The sequence below is a fragment of the Aphelocoma coerulescens genome (genome assembly GCF_041296385.1).
Source record: "Aphelocoma coerulescens isolate FSJ_1873_10779 chromosome Z unlocalized genomic scaffold, UR_Acoe_1.0 ChrZ, whole genome shotgun sequence".
Lineage (NCBI taxonomy): Eukaryota > Metazoa > Chordata > Aves > Passeriformes > Corvidae > Aphelocoma > Aphelocoma coerulescens.
Window position 1 is genome coordinate 71,602,549 of NW_027184085.1, and position 18,326 is coordinate 71,620,874.

At 41.8% G+C, this 18,326-nt stretch overlaps 1 protein-coding gene and 1 long non-coding RNA gene across 2 annotated transcripts in view; both read right to left on the reverse strand.

Moving 5' to 3' along the window:
• Positions 1-908: 908 nt before the first annotated feature.
• On the reverse strand, positions 909-5,543 carry LOC138103319 (uncharacterized). The gene is made up of 2 exons (XR_011147699.1): positions 5,397-5,543; positions 909-4,494 (listed from the first exon to the last, which is right to left on the reverse strand). It is a non-coding gene; the product is annotated as an uncharacterized lncRNA (long non-coding RNA).
• Positions 5,544-6,301: 758 nt separating this feature from the next.
• The window catches only part of MSH3 (mutS homolog 3), an 89,949-nt gene continuing 77,924 nt past the window's right edge, over positions 6,302-18,326 (reverse strand). The window contains exons 21-24 of the mRNA XM_069001975.1: positions 9,896-10,082; positions 9,590-9,719; positions 8,693-8,867; positions 6,302-6,718 (exon numbers count right to left, since the gene is read on the reverse strand). Of these exons, the coding sequence (XP_068858076.1) occupies positions 6,610-6,718; positions 8,693-8,867; positions 9,590-9,719; positions 9,896-10,082 (601 nt within the window). The 3' untranslated portion in view covers positions 6,302-6,609. The remainder of the gene's footprint in view (positions 6,719-8,692; positions 8,868-9,589; positions 9,720-9,895; positions 10,083-18,326) is intronic.

The following is an 18,326-nucleotide window of genomic DNA, read 5'->3' on the forward strand; positions in this document are numbered from 1 at the left end:
CGGGCCGGCACCCACGGCACCCGCGGGTGGGGACAGGGCCAGAGCACTGACAGCCTGGAACTCCCAGCCCCGTCCGCAAAGCAGGCGTCTCAGAGGGACAACACAAAATCCAGTTTCCGTGGCTTTGGGGTGGTACCCGCTGAAAATGTTTTATTGTTCATAAACGTGATTCTGCTCTCGGTTCATTTAGAATCCCGTTTACTTTTGGAGAATCACTTCCAATATTACAAAACTGTAAATTCCAGATCACTGCAGAGGTCTGACTGCCCAAGTCTGAATTTCTTTCTCAGTGTGAGGAGTGGAACTGAAGCGAATCAAGGGCTTGTGCTGGGACATTCAAAAGGTGTGTGCACCATGTACAGCCCTCAGATTCGGAAAAAAGAACGGGGTCAGGCAACAAAAAGTGCACTTTCCAATGCAGTTCTGTCCACAACTTTCTTTCCAATAGCTGGTAAACCTTCAGGCAAGCTCCCACAGGCACACACTGTTTAGCTCATAACCTGTGTGTGACAAGACCACTTTGGCACTGGTGCAGGACCATGATTTGTTCTTGCAAATAATTAATCTGCACTCCCAGTTGGGAACATTATAAACTATTCTGACACTCCTGCCTCGTGCTGCCAGCAAAGGAAGGGTTGTATTGCCTCGGGTCCTGCAAGGAGCTCCATTTTCCTCACTTGCAGACAACCCAAATGCTGTGCCCAGCTCTGCAGGCACCGTGCCTGGCAGGGCAGCCGTCAGTGATGCAGAAAGAAAATGGTACGGGAGAGAAAAGGGAAAGTTTTAAATCCTTGATGGTGACCACAGAGATCTGTTGAGCTCAGGGAAACTCATGTACAGCACTAGGACACTTGTTGTGAACTGGTCTCAAAACTTTGGGGACCTAAACATGAGAGACCAAGAGAGACTGAGGTTTGAAAATGTCAGGTATTCCTTTATTCCAATACTGTGATCAGCAGAGCACTAAAGGATCAGTGTGCAAAGGCAGGGAGGAGTCAAAATGCTTCTCCCTGTTGGTTTCTTACCTACATTTCAAAAACACGGAAGACAGAAATCATTAAAAGTGAAAAACAGAAAAAGTTTAAAACAGTTGTACAGATTATGTCAGCTGAGATTTGGTGAAACACAAGAAAAATAATAGATTTCTAACCCAGAGCCTAAGCCAAGCCTTGCTGAAGTCCCTGGGAACATTTTTAAGGGATACTGAAGATTCACCTTCTAGGATTGAGGACGTGGAACAATCGGGGTGAAGTCACTCACCCTGGGAAAGGGCACAGGGGAGGGGTCCCTGCAGCTTAGCTCTGTGGTGTGAGTGGGGTCATCCCCCTGCTCCTGCTGTGAGCCAGGGACAGGGCTGTGTCCACCCTGGGCAGGGGAGAGGATGCAGAACATGTGGCACCACGAGGAATGTCCCAAAACACCTTCACACGAAAGTGTTGGGAATGTAAAACCCAGAGCACTGCTGGAGCCTCCAGTGGAGGAGGATGATTCCCCTTCGTTGAAAGGAGCTGCTGTATAGAGAACAGTTTAAATGTAAATTTTTATTTAAATAAAATTTAAATTGAAATCCTTTAAATTACAGGATCTAGGGCTTTTTTTTTTTTTTTTTTTTAAATTATTTCCTGTTGAGCAGCCTCCTTTATCAGGAGGAAGAAAAAGGCAATTGTAGATGAGATGGTTGTAGGACACACCAGTGGATATGAACAGAAAACAAAACCTCTTGTAGCAGTTAAAAGGGGGAGGATTTCCTAATGAAATCAGGTGGAGATTTTTGTCTTACTGCTGGGGAAAGGGGGGCGGGGAAGGAAAGCTGCAGCTTCTCAGCCTGATGGCTTGTGGGACAGACCAAAGGTATCATCAGCCAGAGATCCCTTCTAAGTCTTAATTGCTTCTCAAAAAAAATGTGTCAAAAGGCTTACACAGATTTAGTTTGCAATTTAATTAAAGGGTAGAGAAGTTTTCTTTTCCTATGTGGGAGCTATCAAGAATAGGAACTTACCTAGAAGATCAGCTCATTTAACATAGCTACTTAATTCCATTAATAGAGCCTTTGCTTAGGCAAAGAACTGCAAATAGAGCCGGTATTTTACTTTATACAGAAATACTTCAGTGAGATGAGGTGAACTCAGGGTGTGCATAAAACACAACCAAGGGGAACATAAACCCAGACAGCAGCTGTGGGGAGCAGGGTGGTCCCAGGGACACTGTCCTGGGACATTGCAGTGTGGCAGCCTCAGAGCTGGGAATGTTCTTGGGAAGGCTCGGAGCACCTTGGTGTTCTGTAGTTCACATTATTAAAACTTAATTACTTCAAGATCAGTTTGGAAAACAAATCCTAATTACAAGCTGCATCACTCCTTGGCGATGCACTTTGTGGGTAGGCAGGTTCAAACCAGGACAAAAATGCAGTTTCAAAGCCTTCTCCTCAATTATACCCCACTGCCCTGTTCCTGCCCCCTCTGGAGCTCCGGTTTTCCAGTGGTGGAGCACTGGGGGCTGTCCCATCCCAGTGCAGCCTCCCCACTGCAGAACAAGCATTTGCCCCTGTGCCCCAGCTGTGGCTTTGTCCCCGTGGTGGATTAGCCCTGGGGAGAAGGGACCAGGCCCTGCCCTGTCCCCAGCCCCGGGAATGGCAGCAGAATAAACCCCAGCCCGAGGGCAGCCCTGCTCCCTGAACAGAACTGTAAATGTGTGCTCACACCAGACACGGAATGCTCTGAACACCCCAAGACTCAATTCCTAAAGCTTTGTGCAGAGAGCAAAATGCAAAGAGGAATATTTCAGTACGTAGGCAGAGGGGAAAGCTCAGTACTCGACTGAAACTTTTATTTAGTGTTACGTAAGAGTGAGATAATTATATCTAGTAATCTTTGTGGCACACTCTTGAGTTTTAATTCACCCTAGATATTGGGATTATTATGATTCAGAAAACCCAACATTGATTTCTACTTCCTTATTGCTGATGATGCATTTGAAATTTGCTGTGTTGTGTTTTCCAATCCCTTCTTTCCCAAGAATCATCCTTTTTCCTACAGCATGTTGCAAAGTCATAGAAACTGACTGCTTAAAGAATAAAAATAAAAGGTTAAAAATTCCACTAACATCAGAAATATTTTTCAGTATTGTTACTAGGGGCAGCTTCCAGTATTTAAAATAAAAACAAACTTATTTTGTAGCACCTGAAGAAACACTTTTACTTACTCTCAAGGAAAGATCTGGAAGGAGGGTACTAAAAAAAATTACAGATTCATTGCAAGTGGAAAAGAACATAAATATTTGAAAACTATAAATGTCCTAAGTCTCTCTCTAAGTTCACTGGCTAAGCCAGTCCAGTTTCAGACAATACCTCACAGTGAACAGTGGCCTGCAAGGACTTGCATCTCACAAATCAAGGTGATTGTTTCAGAAATTGCAAAAGATTTTTAAGAAGAAAATATCCTTTGCTTTCTACTTGTCCTTAAGTCTGGGCAGGGAAGAAATCTAGAATGTTATTAAGGAAGTTGCACTTCTCTCAGTGCAACACAATCCACCAAACCTTTATTTCCCTATAAAACATGAATTTGTATCAGAACTGCTACAACAGTTCTACTAAAATAATTTAATTAAAGTAGCAGTATTTTTACATGGAGTCGGAATATTTGGATAATTTACTTTAACATAGTAAATAAACTATCAATAACAAACTTTACTTTCATTGCAGGAAATGTGCTTTTTGTTGTACCTGACTCAGCTGACATTTCAGTGACCCCTAAGTTGATTCATACACCTTGTAAACTTTTGTGTTAGCAAATTCACGTCAATTCTGCAAAGACCTCTGGAAAATCCTCTGGAGAATTCCCTCAGTGAAAATGTTGTCTGGCAGCAACAGAGGTAATGGCTCCTGGTAATGTGCTTTGCTTTGCACATTCTGTAGTAACTTTTTTATATAACCAAACACGAGGCAGTGACTGCACTCTGCCAGGCCTGGCTGCTCACCTGTGGCTGTGAGGTCTGAAGGCAACATCTTCATGAGAAGATGCACAAAGGTGTTCCAGTGTTTCTGCTGAGAGCAGGGAGGAGAGGACAATGGCCAAGCTAGAGAAGTGATAAAACACTGCCTTTAAACATGGGTGAAAGCCATGAAGTGCAGAAGTCCTAGAGGCAGGCTGTCCCTGTATGTGCAGCACAGAGCTGCCCTTCTCACATGGCTCTTTCACCATGTAAGTGCTGCCGGTAGAAGCCAACACCCTGTGCAGGTTTCCAAACTTTAATGTTTGGGAAATGAGATTTAAACATTCCTTCGTGAAGGTGTCCCAAGACTAGGATGAATTCCCACTGTGACCAGGCACCACCTAAGCACAGGGCACTCCTCTTCACCCTTAGAGGATCAGACCTGTTGACTCAGCACACAAACCTTTATTACTCTGACGTAAGAATAGGACCCATCTCCAAGATGATCCCACTACCAGAGCTGTACTTCGAATTATTTTTAGGATGAAGATTAGTGTGCTGGAACTGAAAAGAGAATAAAAGAACAATTAACAAAAAAGGCAAGAGCAGCTTCTCATGTCTCTCTGAGGACTCCTGCTATGACAGACAGAGAAACCTCAACCTAACCACAGCAGAAGGAATGAAGACAAAAACCTCTTACAAAATTATGGCTTCTCCCTGTTTTTCAGTAAGTTTTTGTTTCTTTATACCCCACTCACTGTCCCAAGGCTGAGGAGGGTCTGCCTGGCTGGAAAATCTCCTGCTCCACAGCTGCTCCCAGGTGAGCCCTGGGCTCCTGCCCCACAGCAAGCAGAGCAAGGCCCAGACACAGCTGCACTGTCCCTGCTGTGCCTCGTCACAAGTGTGCCCTGGAACCAGCAGCAAACACACCAGGAGCAGTTTGCATCTCCTCACAGAGCACCCTCCCATCATCACAGCATTTTATCCATTCACTAGGAATTAAATCAGCAGTGAATAAAAGAGTGCCTTCAATAATTATCCAGCATGTCCACAAGACACCTCATGGGGACAGCCAGATAAGCTCCCCTGGTGACAGAGCAGGGCTCACCATCATTATTTGTCTCCAGTGTGAGCACAGATGCTAAAGCCTGCTGTGGTTGTTCTCCACAGCATGAGCAGCCCAGCAATACCAAATCCACTTCCCCAGGCTTAACTGCAGCTCTCCATTTCTTTCACTGCATCCAGGTCTTCATTTCCTTCCTTGTCAGAGCATAGTCTGAATGCTCCCTTGAGGGTGAGGACTAAAAGTGCATTTAGCACATACAGGAATTTAGCAATGGCTCATTTACTCTCTTTGATGACAATGGTCAGAGGTCCTCAGCCCCACAGCACTGCATCTGTGCACATTAATAACAGAGCACTGCATTCATTCTGCTTCACAAGGCTTGGCTTTGATAAACACACACCTGTAGTCACACCTGGAAACATTCATTCTCCTCTTCAGCTCCTCCAGTTTAGGCCCATGCACAGCAGAGCCTGGGAGGAGAAGCTCCCATTGATCCCTGCTGCTGGAGTGGCAGACAAACTGTTTCACTGCTGTCCTGCCAGCTGAGGAGCCTGCAGAGAACTGTTTAAGGTTAGCAGTTGGTTATGACAGGTAGAAAATGAGCCCCTGTTCTGCAGTCCTTCAGGGAGAGGCTGCTCCAGCCGGGTCCCTTGCACAGCGTCAGTCCCTCAGGGACAAGCCCTGCCACCAGCCCTGCTCCTGGGGCTCCTCTCTGCCAGGAGCCTGCTCCAGCACAGCCTTCCCTGGGGATCACAGCTCCTCTCAGGACTCCCTGCTGGCTGTGGGTTCCTCGGAGCTGCGGGGCATCCAAACCCACACCACCGCTGCATAATTCTTCGGACTATTTGCTGAGGTTTAGGCATGTCAACATCCTTGTCCATTTTCACAGCAATGTATTTAGTCTGGTTATTGGTACCAAAAACCAATCTGGATATCATATTCCCATATGAAATTTGGCCTTGGTAACTGCAAATTTAAAAATTAAGAAGCGCATCTGAATTTTTCAGCTTCACTTTGCATTTGACAGAGCACTGGGGATGCCAGCTGCAAACTCTGAATTGCCCTTTTCACTCATCCTACAATACCCCAACATTATTTTTGGCATTAAGTCTTTCTCCAGACTGTGCCAGACAGGGAAAAGATCAGGAAGAAAGGGTGCTCTAAAAAAACAGTGAATTTTTAATGCATTAATATTGGAACAAGGAAAAAAGTCTCTTTATAGTATCCATTCTTAGTACCTGCTGGCTGTACAGCAGAGTTGAGACTCAACTACATTTTCTCAACACATGAACATTTCTTCAGAAATTGAAGTACAATAAAGGTGAAACACATTATTTTATTTATAAAATATTTACCTAATAATTTATCAATACTTTTTGCACGGTTTTCAAACAAATTAGATCCAATCCCCATAGATATTTTGCCATTAAGGAAAAGGGTGAAAAGGAAGGGAGTGGAGAGAGAAAATTACACATGATGCAGCATCTGTGATCTCTCAGAAAGCCAAAAAGTCAATGGAATGCACCTGGAACTATACCCTGATAAAATCCATTAGTCTCCAGACATGTATTTTGCACCTCCAGCATGTTCCATCTTTAACCACAATTTGAGGATTAAAAACTGTCCTTTCTTTCATCTTCAGGTTCACACGTATTTTTCCATTTCTGTAGTTCCTGAGAATCATTTATCTTCCATGCTTCAGCAAAGAACTTCATTTTTTTCCTGTGGGAGAAAAAAAAAGCCTAATCAAAATACAGACACATTTTTAAGTGAAGCACATCAAACCCTGAAAGTCCTACAGTCATCTGCAAAATTTTATACACAGTCAAAAATAGCACAGCTCAAAATGTTTTCTGATTTTCAAACAACCAGTTAATATTTTCTAAGATGTGTGTTCCTGCTCTAGGTCAGCAACAAATTAATTTCATAACTAACTTACAGCACCACCAGCAATGACAAAATTATGTAAAAAATAGAAATAACAAATTGTTAAAGGAAATAAACAGCATTGTAGTCAGCCCTGTTAAATTTTCATCATTCCGTTCCTACAAATTTGCACTTGTAGAATCATAAAAAGAAAAAGCATTTTCAATATAAATGAGTGCACACATCCTTCCTATTTTCTTCCCAGCATATTTTGATTTATAAGAGCTGTGACAAATTACAAGACGTTTAAAATGGGTTAACACACGTTCCCGACGACAGTAATGTCAAAACTGGATTAAATTACCCAGTGGATTTTCTTAAATAATATGAAAGTATTTAAAAAAATAAGACAAGGCATCTGGCCCATGGGTATTGTGACAGCACAAGTACAGTGCTACCAACAGGGCTGAGTTTGACTCCCCAGAGCTGGGAACTCCTGTTCCCACCAGACAGACCAGAGCCACTCCTGGAGCTGTCACATCGCCCTTGGGAAGAAGGCTCAGGGCTCCCAGACTGAGTGGTGGAGGACAAAGGACTCACCACAGCTTCAGATGAAGTATTTACCCTTTTCCACTGTGAGAATACAAGGAACTTGCCCTGGAAACCCAAAACAGAGAGGGCAGGTTTCGTGTCCAGGGCTGCTCAGGGGGACATGATGGAGCCCGTCATTAACTCTGCTCTGTTGCCCTCACCGTGGCCCTGTCTGGGCACCCTAAATCAGGCTTCCCACTGCATCACCCCACACTGTTCTTACTGCTCATGGGCTTTGGGTGCAGGGAACTCCCTTTCTAGCAATGAAGACATGCTGGAACTCTCCTGGACCCGTCCCAGTGATACACCACCAGAATTCTCACAGAACAAAGAGAAATGGAAAGTATATATTACATTATTTCGCATTTTATTATCCAGTAAGTCTGGTCTTCCAACTCAGACTCTCACCTTTCTGAACAATTTTTTCTTAATTTTAGAACCCTACACAGCCTGCAACAGCAGAGTTAAGATACTGCTCGAGATCTGTTGTTTTACTTTTGCCAGTTATGGACTGGTATTTCCAATTAGTATAAGCTACCACATTATTTTTCCTATAAACTGTCATGTACCTTCAAATGTTTTTATTTTGCTTTAATAAGGGACAGATAGGAAACATCGTTAAGCGCCGAGCACTGTCGAGTTTTGAAGTTTGCACCTATAAATAATTAGTAGTCAAAATGTTCTCATACAAAATTATTCTGTCAGGATTAGGTACAGCCATCAGACAACCAAGATCTTGGTTCATTATGTTCCTAAGGGGCTATCTGAATTTTGCTCATAGGACTGCCATGGAAAATAACAGCAACAGAAAAAAAAAAACCAGTGAAAACAGATATGAAAATCTAAACTGTGCACATAATGTTACAGGATTTACAAATCCATTATGCCACTTGATACACACAGGAATCTTCATAACTAGTCTAATATATAAGGTACAAACACCCCTGAATGAAAATTGGAGATCAGAAAAATATGAAAGTCCCTAAAACTTTCAGTAAAATTTTGCATGTTTGTGGGGGCAATCAAAATATATTATAAATATTTATTTTCAAATTAAACTGGAAGAAGATTATCCACATTCCCTTCTTCACTTTAGTATGCAAAGACAATTCCAAGTTCCAAAGTAAGTAATAAATACTTTCTAAATTAAATTCATTAGTATTTTCAGTATCACTGGTGAGAACATAAGTAGGTATCATAGAAGGAAATAATTTTTTAAAAAATCACAGTTGTTCTGACCTTTTCATATTCACTTTTCTCTCCAACTCCTTTGATTTGTGAGCTGCTTTCTTCAAGATTTCTTCAGGAATATCTGCCAGTTTGGCAACATTTAGCCCATAACTCCTTGCAGAGACTCCTTTAGTTATTTGATAAAGAAAAGTGATGAATTCAGGATTCTCTTCCACTTCAGATCCTAAAAAAATAAAACCAAAATCAAAACCTCTTCCATGTGGCAAATACGTAAGTCCCCTGTCCTGATTAGCTTACAATGTAAGCAGATAATACAGCATGAAGAATTATTTAGGGGAAAGGTAAATGGCAAATATCAATGGCAACTCATTAAAAAAAAACATAAAAAATTCTACAATTATTCTGTGAACAGACCTTTATGATGCTTCTTATAATTCAAGCACTGGGACCATCATGTTTCAAAACAGTTTCAAAACAATCAGATGTGTTTTTTCACTCCATAGAGTGCTAAATTTTGGAGCTGCTTGACACAGTAGGATGAAGACACTGAAAGTACAGGATGTTAAATGAGGCAGCCCCATTGAAATGAAATCCATGGCAGATACAAAACACATCTTGCTCGTGAAGCCCCATAAATAGCAAATGTTTTCAGACAGCAAGATCTTTCAGAGAAGGAATGTGCCATATGTTTGATCCCTAATCCCTCCTCCCTAATCCTTTGTGTTTGGCTGCTGTGGAAGGTTGGATGCTGGGATGGGCGAATCTTTCAGCCACCCCAGCTCAGATATCCTCCTGAAACACATGAAGGAAATGCATGTCCAGTTTTCAACCCCCCCTAAATGTTTGACCGGAGTGAGTCTGGTGGGTGTGTCACATCCAGGTGAGGTGTAAATTGTCACACCAGCGTTACTCTGTGCCTGAGCCCCTCTCAGGTTTACACTGCACCTTGCTGTTGCCCGGTTTCCTCCTCGTTGACCAGGAAAGCCATGTGGTAATTCCCCACTGTGTCAGGGTACAGCCGCTGCAGCTCACACACCGAGGGGTAGTGGGTGACAAACAGCGTCAGGGCCTCCACCTGCAGCACACACACACAGAGCAAGGGTTGGCCCTGATGTGGTTTTTAAACAGCCACACAGGGCTGCTATCCTTTATGCACATCCCTCCGCCCTGAGCTTAGACATGTCACCTTCCCACAAGGTCCAGGGCGGGCTCCCCGCGAGGCAGCGCTCGCGCAGCGCCAGGGCCACTTACATCTCTGATGAAATGTTCAAGGGTGGCATAGGCAATAGCAATGCCATCGTGTGTGCTCGTCCCTCTGCCCAGCTCGTCCAGGATCACCAGGGACCTCGAGGTGGCTTTTCTGATTATCTCAGCAGTGTCTGTCAGCTCCTCCATGAAGGTGCTGCGGCCTTTGTAGATGTTGTCTGCAGCGCCCATTCTGCACCAGAGACACAACACAAGCACTTGTGAAAAATGCCAGCTAATGCTGGGAGAAAAATACTCATGGTGATGAAACCATCCTCTTGTAAATCTCTGGTTGCTGCTCCCAAGAAGAGCAGAACATTCACTTTCCAGAAGAGTTTCCCAGCACACAATTCTCCCACCCTCACAAACAGGATAAGGCAGCCTGATTTTCCCTCAAAAAGAACCTTGGGACTTCAGACCAATCAGTTCACGAGAATTCCAGCACAGGTAGCTGCGAAGGTGAATTCTACTCCTTTGGTTTAGTTCAGTCCTAGTTTTGTATGGATTTCCAACGCTAACAATACCCAAAAGTATCCGATAGTGGCATTTCCACACAGAGTGGAGGCTCGTGAGACCACGTATTTGTGAATCCAAACACCAGAGCAGTGCTTTCCTTCAGGCAGTAACAAAATAACAGTTATTTCCCCGAACTGCACAGGTATACAATCTCAACTAGCATACTTAAACAAGATTTAAAGGTATTTTGAGATTTCTCTCCTCATTCTGTTGTTACACAACTCTTAGCAGCCTCCAGGCAGGTGAGCTCCACACACAAATTCTTCCACTTTCCATACAACTCTTTTAGCTCTGATTCAGATCCATGTAACCCTCAACCCTCAAGCTCTATCTCAATTTGTGATTGAGTGGTCGACATGACAGAAATCTCTTACTAATCCACCCTGGTTTTCCCTTTTCCTGCAGCTTTCCTTACCTGTTCAAGTAATACCCATTCTACATTGAAGAAAGAACATTTCCTTCCTGCATTTATGCTTTTCCATTACACTAATCACATTGCAGCATCCCTTCTGAGACAGGTCATGATGAGCAAGCCACTCAGGAGGGACATACAATTGGATTTATTCACTCTTATCAGCCAATATAAAGTTACATACAAGCCACATTGATTTAAGCAAAACTGACTCGTGGACTTAGTATACTATATTTTCGAATTTAACAGCGGCACAACAGTATTTAGGGCCAATCAGAACCCTTGAAGAGAAGCCAAATATAGCGCTTTTTTCTCTGTCTTTTGCTGGGTCTCTCCCTATCATAATTGCTTCTGTTACCTACAGAAACACCACCAAGATACAAGTAATTTCATGAGGGTCTTAGGACTAAGAGTAGTTGACAAAAAACAAGCAGGTTGGACCCAGTATAAGTATGATTTGTATATATCCTCTGGTCCCTGCCCTGAAAATCTGTCATGGTATCATGCATAACTGCACAATAAGCAAATCTTCAGTTATAAATTAACTACTTGTGGTTAGAGATGGGCATATGAGCAAACTGAGTGGTTTTATTTCATTGAGTGTGTGCTAACATACAAGTTACACTCCCACATACCCCAAAAGACAGGTGATTCTGGCCATAAGCTAATTCAGCCGTAGATGGTTTTTCTCTGAATTAAATATATAACTCAGGATAATGAGGTGTTGTGAAATTAACATTTCATTAAGCGACTTACTGCTGTAATCTTTTCAAATGCTGGGTTAGGAATGATGAACATTTCAGTAAATTTCTCACAGTGCCCCCACCACCCTGTGGCCCCTCTCCCAGCTTGGTTCAGGCACCAGGTACTGCTGTAAAACCAAACAATCCCCCTTATTGCACAGATGCACAGAGAACAGTGTGACTTAGGTCTGGTTTAACACATTAACTGCAAATACATTCATCAGAATGACAAATACTTTTTATGTTTGAACAATCTCTGGCTCCTTAATGAACAACTTCAGTCTTAGTGTCTGACCCTACAATTAGTGGCATTACTATTTTCTCAGTTTTTACTTGGCTTTTCCTTGCAGGGACAGCATCTCACAGGCTGTCTCTTGTGTGCCTGTGATGATTACACACAGAGCTTCCATTTTTCTCTGGGACTGCATCATTTCCATAGAGTCCACAAAATATTTTAGCCTGTTTTGTATCTAATTTGCATTCACAAAAATACTTTTCTGAACTTCCTCACTAAATGCTGGAGATACAAACAGAAATTAGTATTATCTTTCTCTTGTTGTTAAAGACAGCTGCAAAAGAAGCCTTTTTTTTTCAGCATATTAAAACATTCAAATCCAACTCAGGCTTAACAGCAGATTAAAAAAAAAAGGTGTATTTTTAAATGGCATAAAACTTCTTAAATGTCATCCTTAGAAAATGGATTAAATTGTTCTTTCTGCCTCTGTCCTTTACACTAGAAGAATTATACTTGTGTTTTGAACATACATGCTGAGCACTGTTATCCCAGAAGTAAGTAGGAATAACTGTGTTAGTGTGGATGATTGCAGTTATAAAACCAACAGTTAATTTGCAGCAAGGCACTGCTGCCTAACTTTATGCTCTGTTATTCCTGATACAACAAAGCTGTTGAGTCACAAAACCTATTGCTTAAACAACTCTTTTTTTCCCCCCCACATTTAAAACAGCCGTAATAAATCCCACCAAACTTCTCCAGGACTCAGTGGCTCTGAATCTCCATTTTAATGCAGCTCACCTCTAAATGTTTTTATACATTAAAACATTAAACTTCATCCTGCCCTGCCCTGCCCATGAGGAGCGTGCAGACAGGCAGTGTGAGCAGCATCTCTTCAAATCCATCACTCCTCAGCAGTGCAATTTGGCTGGAAAACACTTGTTTTAATGTCTCTTTGACAGCCAAGCAAATCTTGCAAAATTAAAAGCTTTTCATCATATGATGTTCAACACATTTATTATGCAAACTTAAAAAAAAAAAAAAGAGAATCTCTTTTCAGTGCTAGGTTCAAGTAGCACAGATTCCTGTCACAGGCCTCAGAAAAAAACAACTGAGAGGTAATGTTTTCTAAATTAATTTTCAGAGGGTAAGTTAGAGGATGTAACTGTGCTACCTCTCAAAAGAAGTTATCAGCATGCTCTTGGAGTTGGCTTGGTTTTAAGAGCACAGTGTGGACCCCAGAAGTTCACTGTTCTTTTATTTTACCGTGAATCTCTCACAGAGTTTGTGAAAATGAACAAGCAGCCTAGGAGCTGATAATGGTAACAAAACCCAGCTACATTGCACCAAATTAATCCCAGAGAAGAAGACAGCAAAGCCATTCCCTGGAGCCTTGTTTTCTCACAGTTGCCAACAGCCCAGTGCTACTTACTGACTCCCAGTCTATAGAATACTTAATGCTGGAAAAAAACCCCAAACTTAATTACATTTTAACCCACTGATCGTAGTAACATCCCTGTGAGTTTAGAAGCTCACCTGAAATACTTACTGCAAAAATGGAACCTGTTGCAGAAGAATAAACCTAATTCAAGAACAATTAACATTACAAGAAAATTACCCTTTTCTCCAAGAATAAGGTGTAGAAGACTCTCAGCACCAACAAAAATCACTTTCTGTGATTCAAAGATAACACTGAGAACACCATGAATAAAATAAATTCATAATGTAACTTTACAATTCCACTCACTCCCTCACACAAACCCCTTTGAAATGTCATTTCAAAGATCACTGCATTTGCACAGGAGTAATTTAAATTAAAATAACCAGTTTACAAAAAGAGAGGATTAGATGTGCTGCTGCTTCACAGTTCATCCCTGCTCTCCACAGCCTGTCAGTGCTCAGCAGAGCAGAGTGGTCTGCCAGGGCAGTGGGGACAGGCAGCCCACGAGGGATGGGCAGGGCTGAGGGCTGCAGTCCCGGACCTCAGCCAGGACAATCCTCAGTGCTGCCCACAGCAGGGCTCTGAACCCTTCTGCCCTTCAGAGACACTCAGACTGCCCACAGGAATTCCACATGGCTCAGTCCAGCTTGGACTTCGTAACTTGTGCCTGCTCTCTACACACAATGGAGATGTATTAAGTAATTCCTCAGGAGACTGCATGTGCAAATTTATAGCAGCTCACTGGCAAGAAACTAATGCTTCACACTCCCCCACAACCTACTGGTACATCATCCTCTTCGTTTCCATCAAGATCTCGCTGATGCTAACCAAAAACTGACAATAAGAAAAATAATTTCCAGAAGCTGTAATTACAGAATTAAGAAAAGAAAGAAGTGTGGCAGAAAGCCGGCTATCAGGACAGTTATTATTTCTGCACTGTTCATGGGTGACTTCTGAGAAGAGTGCCAAGTTACACGGAAGATGACAGGAAATCAGAAACCTGTTTTCAGTCTACATGCACACACATGCTCAACCATTCCTAAAAATGCTTATCTGCAACTTTAAATTAAGAAATACCAATGGTATATTACCTAATTTAGGAGAACAGCTGTTGAGAAGCCTGACAGAATGCATTTAATGTAAAATACTTTCTTATTTTGTAAATTATTGTAGATATGTGATAGTCTCAGTCACTGAGAGATCAATGAGGATATTAAAAGACTCTGAGGAATACAAATGTTGTGTTATCCTGGAAAGAAAAGCGAGTCCACAGTGATTTCCATGTTCAGTTTCATAGTGGTTTTTACATCTTTTTTTCCCCTTTTCCTATCACTAGGTAACTGAAGCAGCCAGAACCAGTAATCACTGAAATCCTCCTTTCCTTCTAGAGCTGGCCCACAGGGGAATGCTGCACACACCAGCACCCCAGCGTTTTAAAAGAAACATTTCTAACAGGATTAACTTTCAAGATGTGAAGTGCATTGATTCTGAAAGCCAGAGAGAAGAGAAACACCCATGGATTCAATATTTTCAAAAGCTTCAGCTGGACAGGTAGTCCTGAGCTGCGACAACAGAATCCCTGTGAGTCAATGCAGGCCCTGAGTGACAAGAAGTTACCAGCACCCCTCTTTCCTAGACTTTATAGACTAACTGGAATTCAGTTGTTACAAAAGGTTATGTTACATTACCTAGTGAAGAACACACAATAAATTTGTGTTCTGAAATTCAGCAATGATACCCTCCATAACATTTGAACTCCTTAAAAATACTTGTTACATTGCCTAGGGCAAATATATCCCTCACTCTTAAATTATCAATGTAAACATTATTGATGGTCAAGAAAAAGGCCAGTTTGCGAGTGCAAACATTTTGCTGAAGGATAAATTATAAGAACAGGTACTTAAATTAGGGTGTTTCTTTGAGAGACATCCATATTAGTGTGAAGAAGATGAAAAAACAAAGACAAATCAAAACCCAGCACGGGAATATGCACAGGTCTACACTCTCTGCTGCAGGACACCAGGAGGGAACTCAAGGTAATTAAGTTAATGTGCATTTGTAGCTGAAGGATTGAGGCCAGGGGGGATTAAAGAGCAGGAACTGTAGCAACAGAGTAGGGACAATGGCTGAAGCACTCAGCACAAGTGAACTTTTCCCCTTTAGACCTGCGGACACCAAGGACAATCCGATTCCAGCTGTGACTGGCTCAAGTCATGGGATGGAAGAGTTTCAGAAAGGCAGACAGAACCACTCAGCTGCCCTGTAAGACAGCTGGCCAGCTTGGCAAGCAGGTTTCCTCCTCCCGTGCCCCCATCCTGGGGAAGAGCTCTGCTGTCAGGGCACTGCAGCGTGCAGCAGGAGTGTTCTGTGAATCTCGCTGGGCGTGTGCCTAACTCCCTGCGCCGACCGGGATGGATTTCCAGGGCCGATCCAAGGCGCTGCACGCACAAGGGCCGCCTGTGTTCAGCCTTTATAAATGCCATGTGTGCGCCCCAGGGGCAGGCTGGGCAAACATGGCATTATGACACGTGCAAGAGACACAGACCTACCGCTGCAGATGCGTGTTTCTGTGACATGAACAGAGACACGAAGCCCAATTAGCGACAGAGACACGCTCAGTGTGCTTTAACTTGTTTCTGCAGAGCCACAGAGCGCTGTCGGAGGCAGTTACAGCTCAAATGTGCTGCAGTATGTCCAAGGCACAACTTCTCTAGGAAAAATGGAACCAAGTGATTTTTCAATTTAACAACACTAACTAAAACTCTTACTTATTCTCTTTTTTTTAAAAAAAATCCAAACCAAAGCTATCTGCACGTGATACAAAACGGCACAATGTACTTAATACAGCAACCTGTTCTTCCCTGAAAGATGGGAACAATTTACCCCAGAGGTGCAATTACATGATTGATTGTGAGCATAAATTACAGGCTTAAGTAATTTTTGTTACTCTGGCAGTAAACAAAAATACAATTAAGGAGGAACAAAATGAAACAAATTACTGTGCCATAAAGAAGTAACATTTCTGAAAATTACTTTGGGGTTATTGACAGCTAAGAAGTTCTGTTTGTCTGACTCACTGTGCTTTCAATACAAACAATACTTTTTTTGGCATGTCAGTATATAAAATTCTCATGTGGACTTGCCATTCATTTGGGATTGCTTTGTGAGAACAGCTCCCTACTTTTCTGCACAATAAATAAATCAATGTGCATGGCAGAACCACTGAGCATTACCCCATACATACAGAATAAACAAAGATCTGAAAAAGTACCTTTGATTTTTTAATTTTCTGACCATTATCTTTCACAGTCTAACTGCTCAGGCAAATTGAGAAACTTTGCTCTATTTGTTCTAATTTTTTTTTTTTCCAAATAAAGATCTGAATTATTTAAACATTTATTTTCAGGTTTAAAGAACTTAAAAAAAAAAAATCTCCAAAGTTCTGGTCAAAACCAGGTTATGTACAAACAAGTTGTTCAGCTGAGATAAACTCCTCCACAGTTCTGAGTCAGCAATCAATCTGATTTCTGTACACACCTGCAGAACCTGCCAAACACTGCTGTCACCTCCCCAGTGGCTTCACAGCCTAGATTTTTATGATAAAGGTATGAAGAAGCTGACTAGATTAATGTCTTCATTTGTCTGAGGTGTTGTGATTGTAACTGGTATTTCTAGGAAAAATTATCTTCATCATCCTACCCTGTAAGCTTCAAAGAAATCATTAAAGCTTAATAAAGAAATAAATGGAAGCAAGGAATTTTTTAAAATTTAGACTCTGGTCTTTTGAGTTAAAACCAAAAAATTTCACATGTGATATAAAAATGAGAGGCAATATTTGCCTATTCCTATGCAAACAGGACCTCTTCTATTAATGGAGCTTGTTACTTATTTACTATTTTAAATACAACTCTTTCCCCCTCTCTGTTCCTCCTGTGCAGCTCCCTTCTGACAAGCCAGTAAAACTGGCTGAATGAGCTACGTGCAACGTGATTTGCCTAGTTACAAAAAGCTGGGAATTAATTTTGCCTCGAGAGGTGACACCAATGGAAGAGTCACATCCTCTAATACCTACGAGTTTTATTTTACTTTTCTTCTTACATTATTTACCTCAGTGTATTGTGAAAGGCACTTGGAAAACGTATTCCACTCAACTTCCACTTTGATAGAAACATTCTTTTTTCTGCTTCGCATACCCACTCCATCCTGCGCTTTCTGATTTTCTCAAGAGTTCTTAAAAAATATACTCTTAGCATGCCTTGGAACATTTTAACCTACAAGTAAATATAAAAGTAATCTAAAGTAATCATGCAATTTTAAGTATCTCTCAAACTTGAATGATGGTGGCATTTCAATGAAGAAAAGAAAAAATAAAATACAAGCATCCCAAATCAACTGCCCAAACACTTGCAGGTATTCATACAATATTTCCTTTCCATCATGATTTTAAACCTTACTGGAATTTGTGATAATGCCATTGATATGAACATTTTATCCAGTTAAAATAAAATGTTTATCTACTTGTTTCTTTCAGCTCCACACACTTATGAAACAGTAATATGACTTTGTCAAGTTGTCAGAGTTAAATAGCTGTACATGCATGCAGGGAGGTAACACTCACAATACAGCTATTGTAAGGCCTGACCTTTTTGAGAGTAATTCTGCTATTTCCAGATCAGAAAAACAGACATTTTGATAAACTACACAGAAGAAAGTACTATGACTTGTTTGATACATGGCCTCTACAGAAGTGTGGAGTCATGAGGACTGAGTTTTCTTGGGTTTTTTTAGTTGGTTTGAAGAAATCCTCCCATCTCTAAACTGTCCTCTTAAGCATTGCCTTAACAGCAATTCCTTCTAGATATGGGGAAGAGGCTGAGGGCTCCATGCATCCTGCACAAGCCTACAGGGGCACAACCACGAACATTCCCTCATTTTCTGCCCCATAAATGTCTTTTAGGTGACAACAGTCAAGGCATAGGAAAAAAATGTGAGAGGACCCACGATGCCTGTAGGCAAATCATACCAGAAATGTCACTTTGGGACACATAAACGGCCCTTCCTCTTCCATCTTTGTGGATCCAAATGCATGTGAC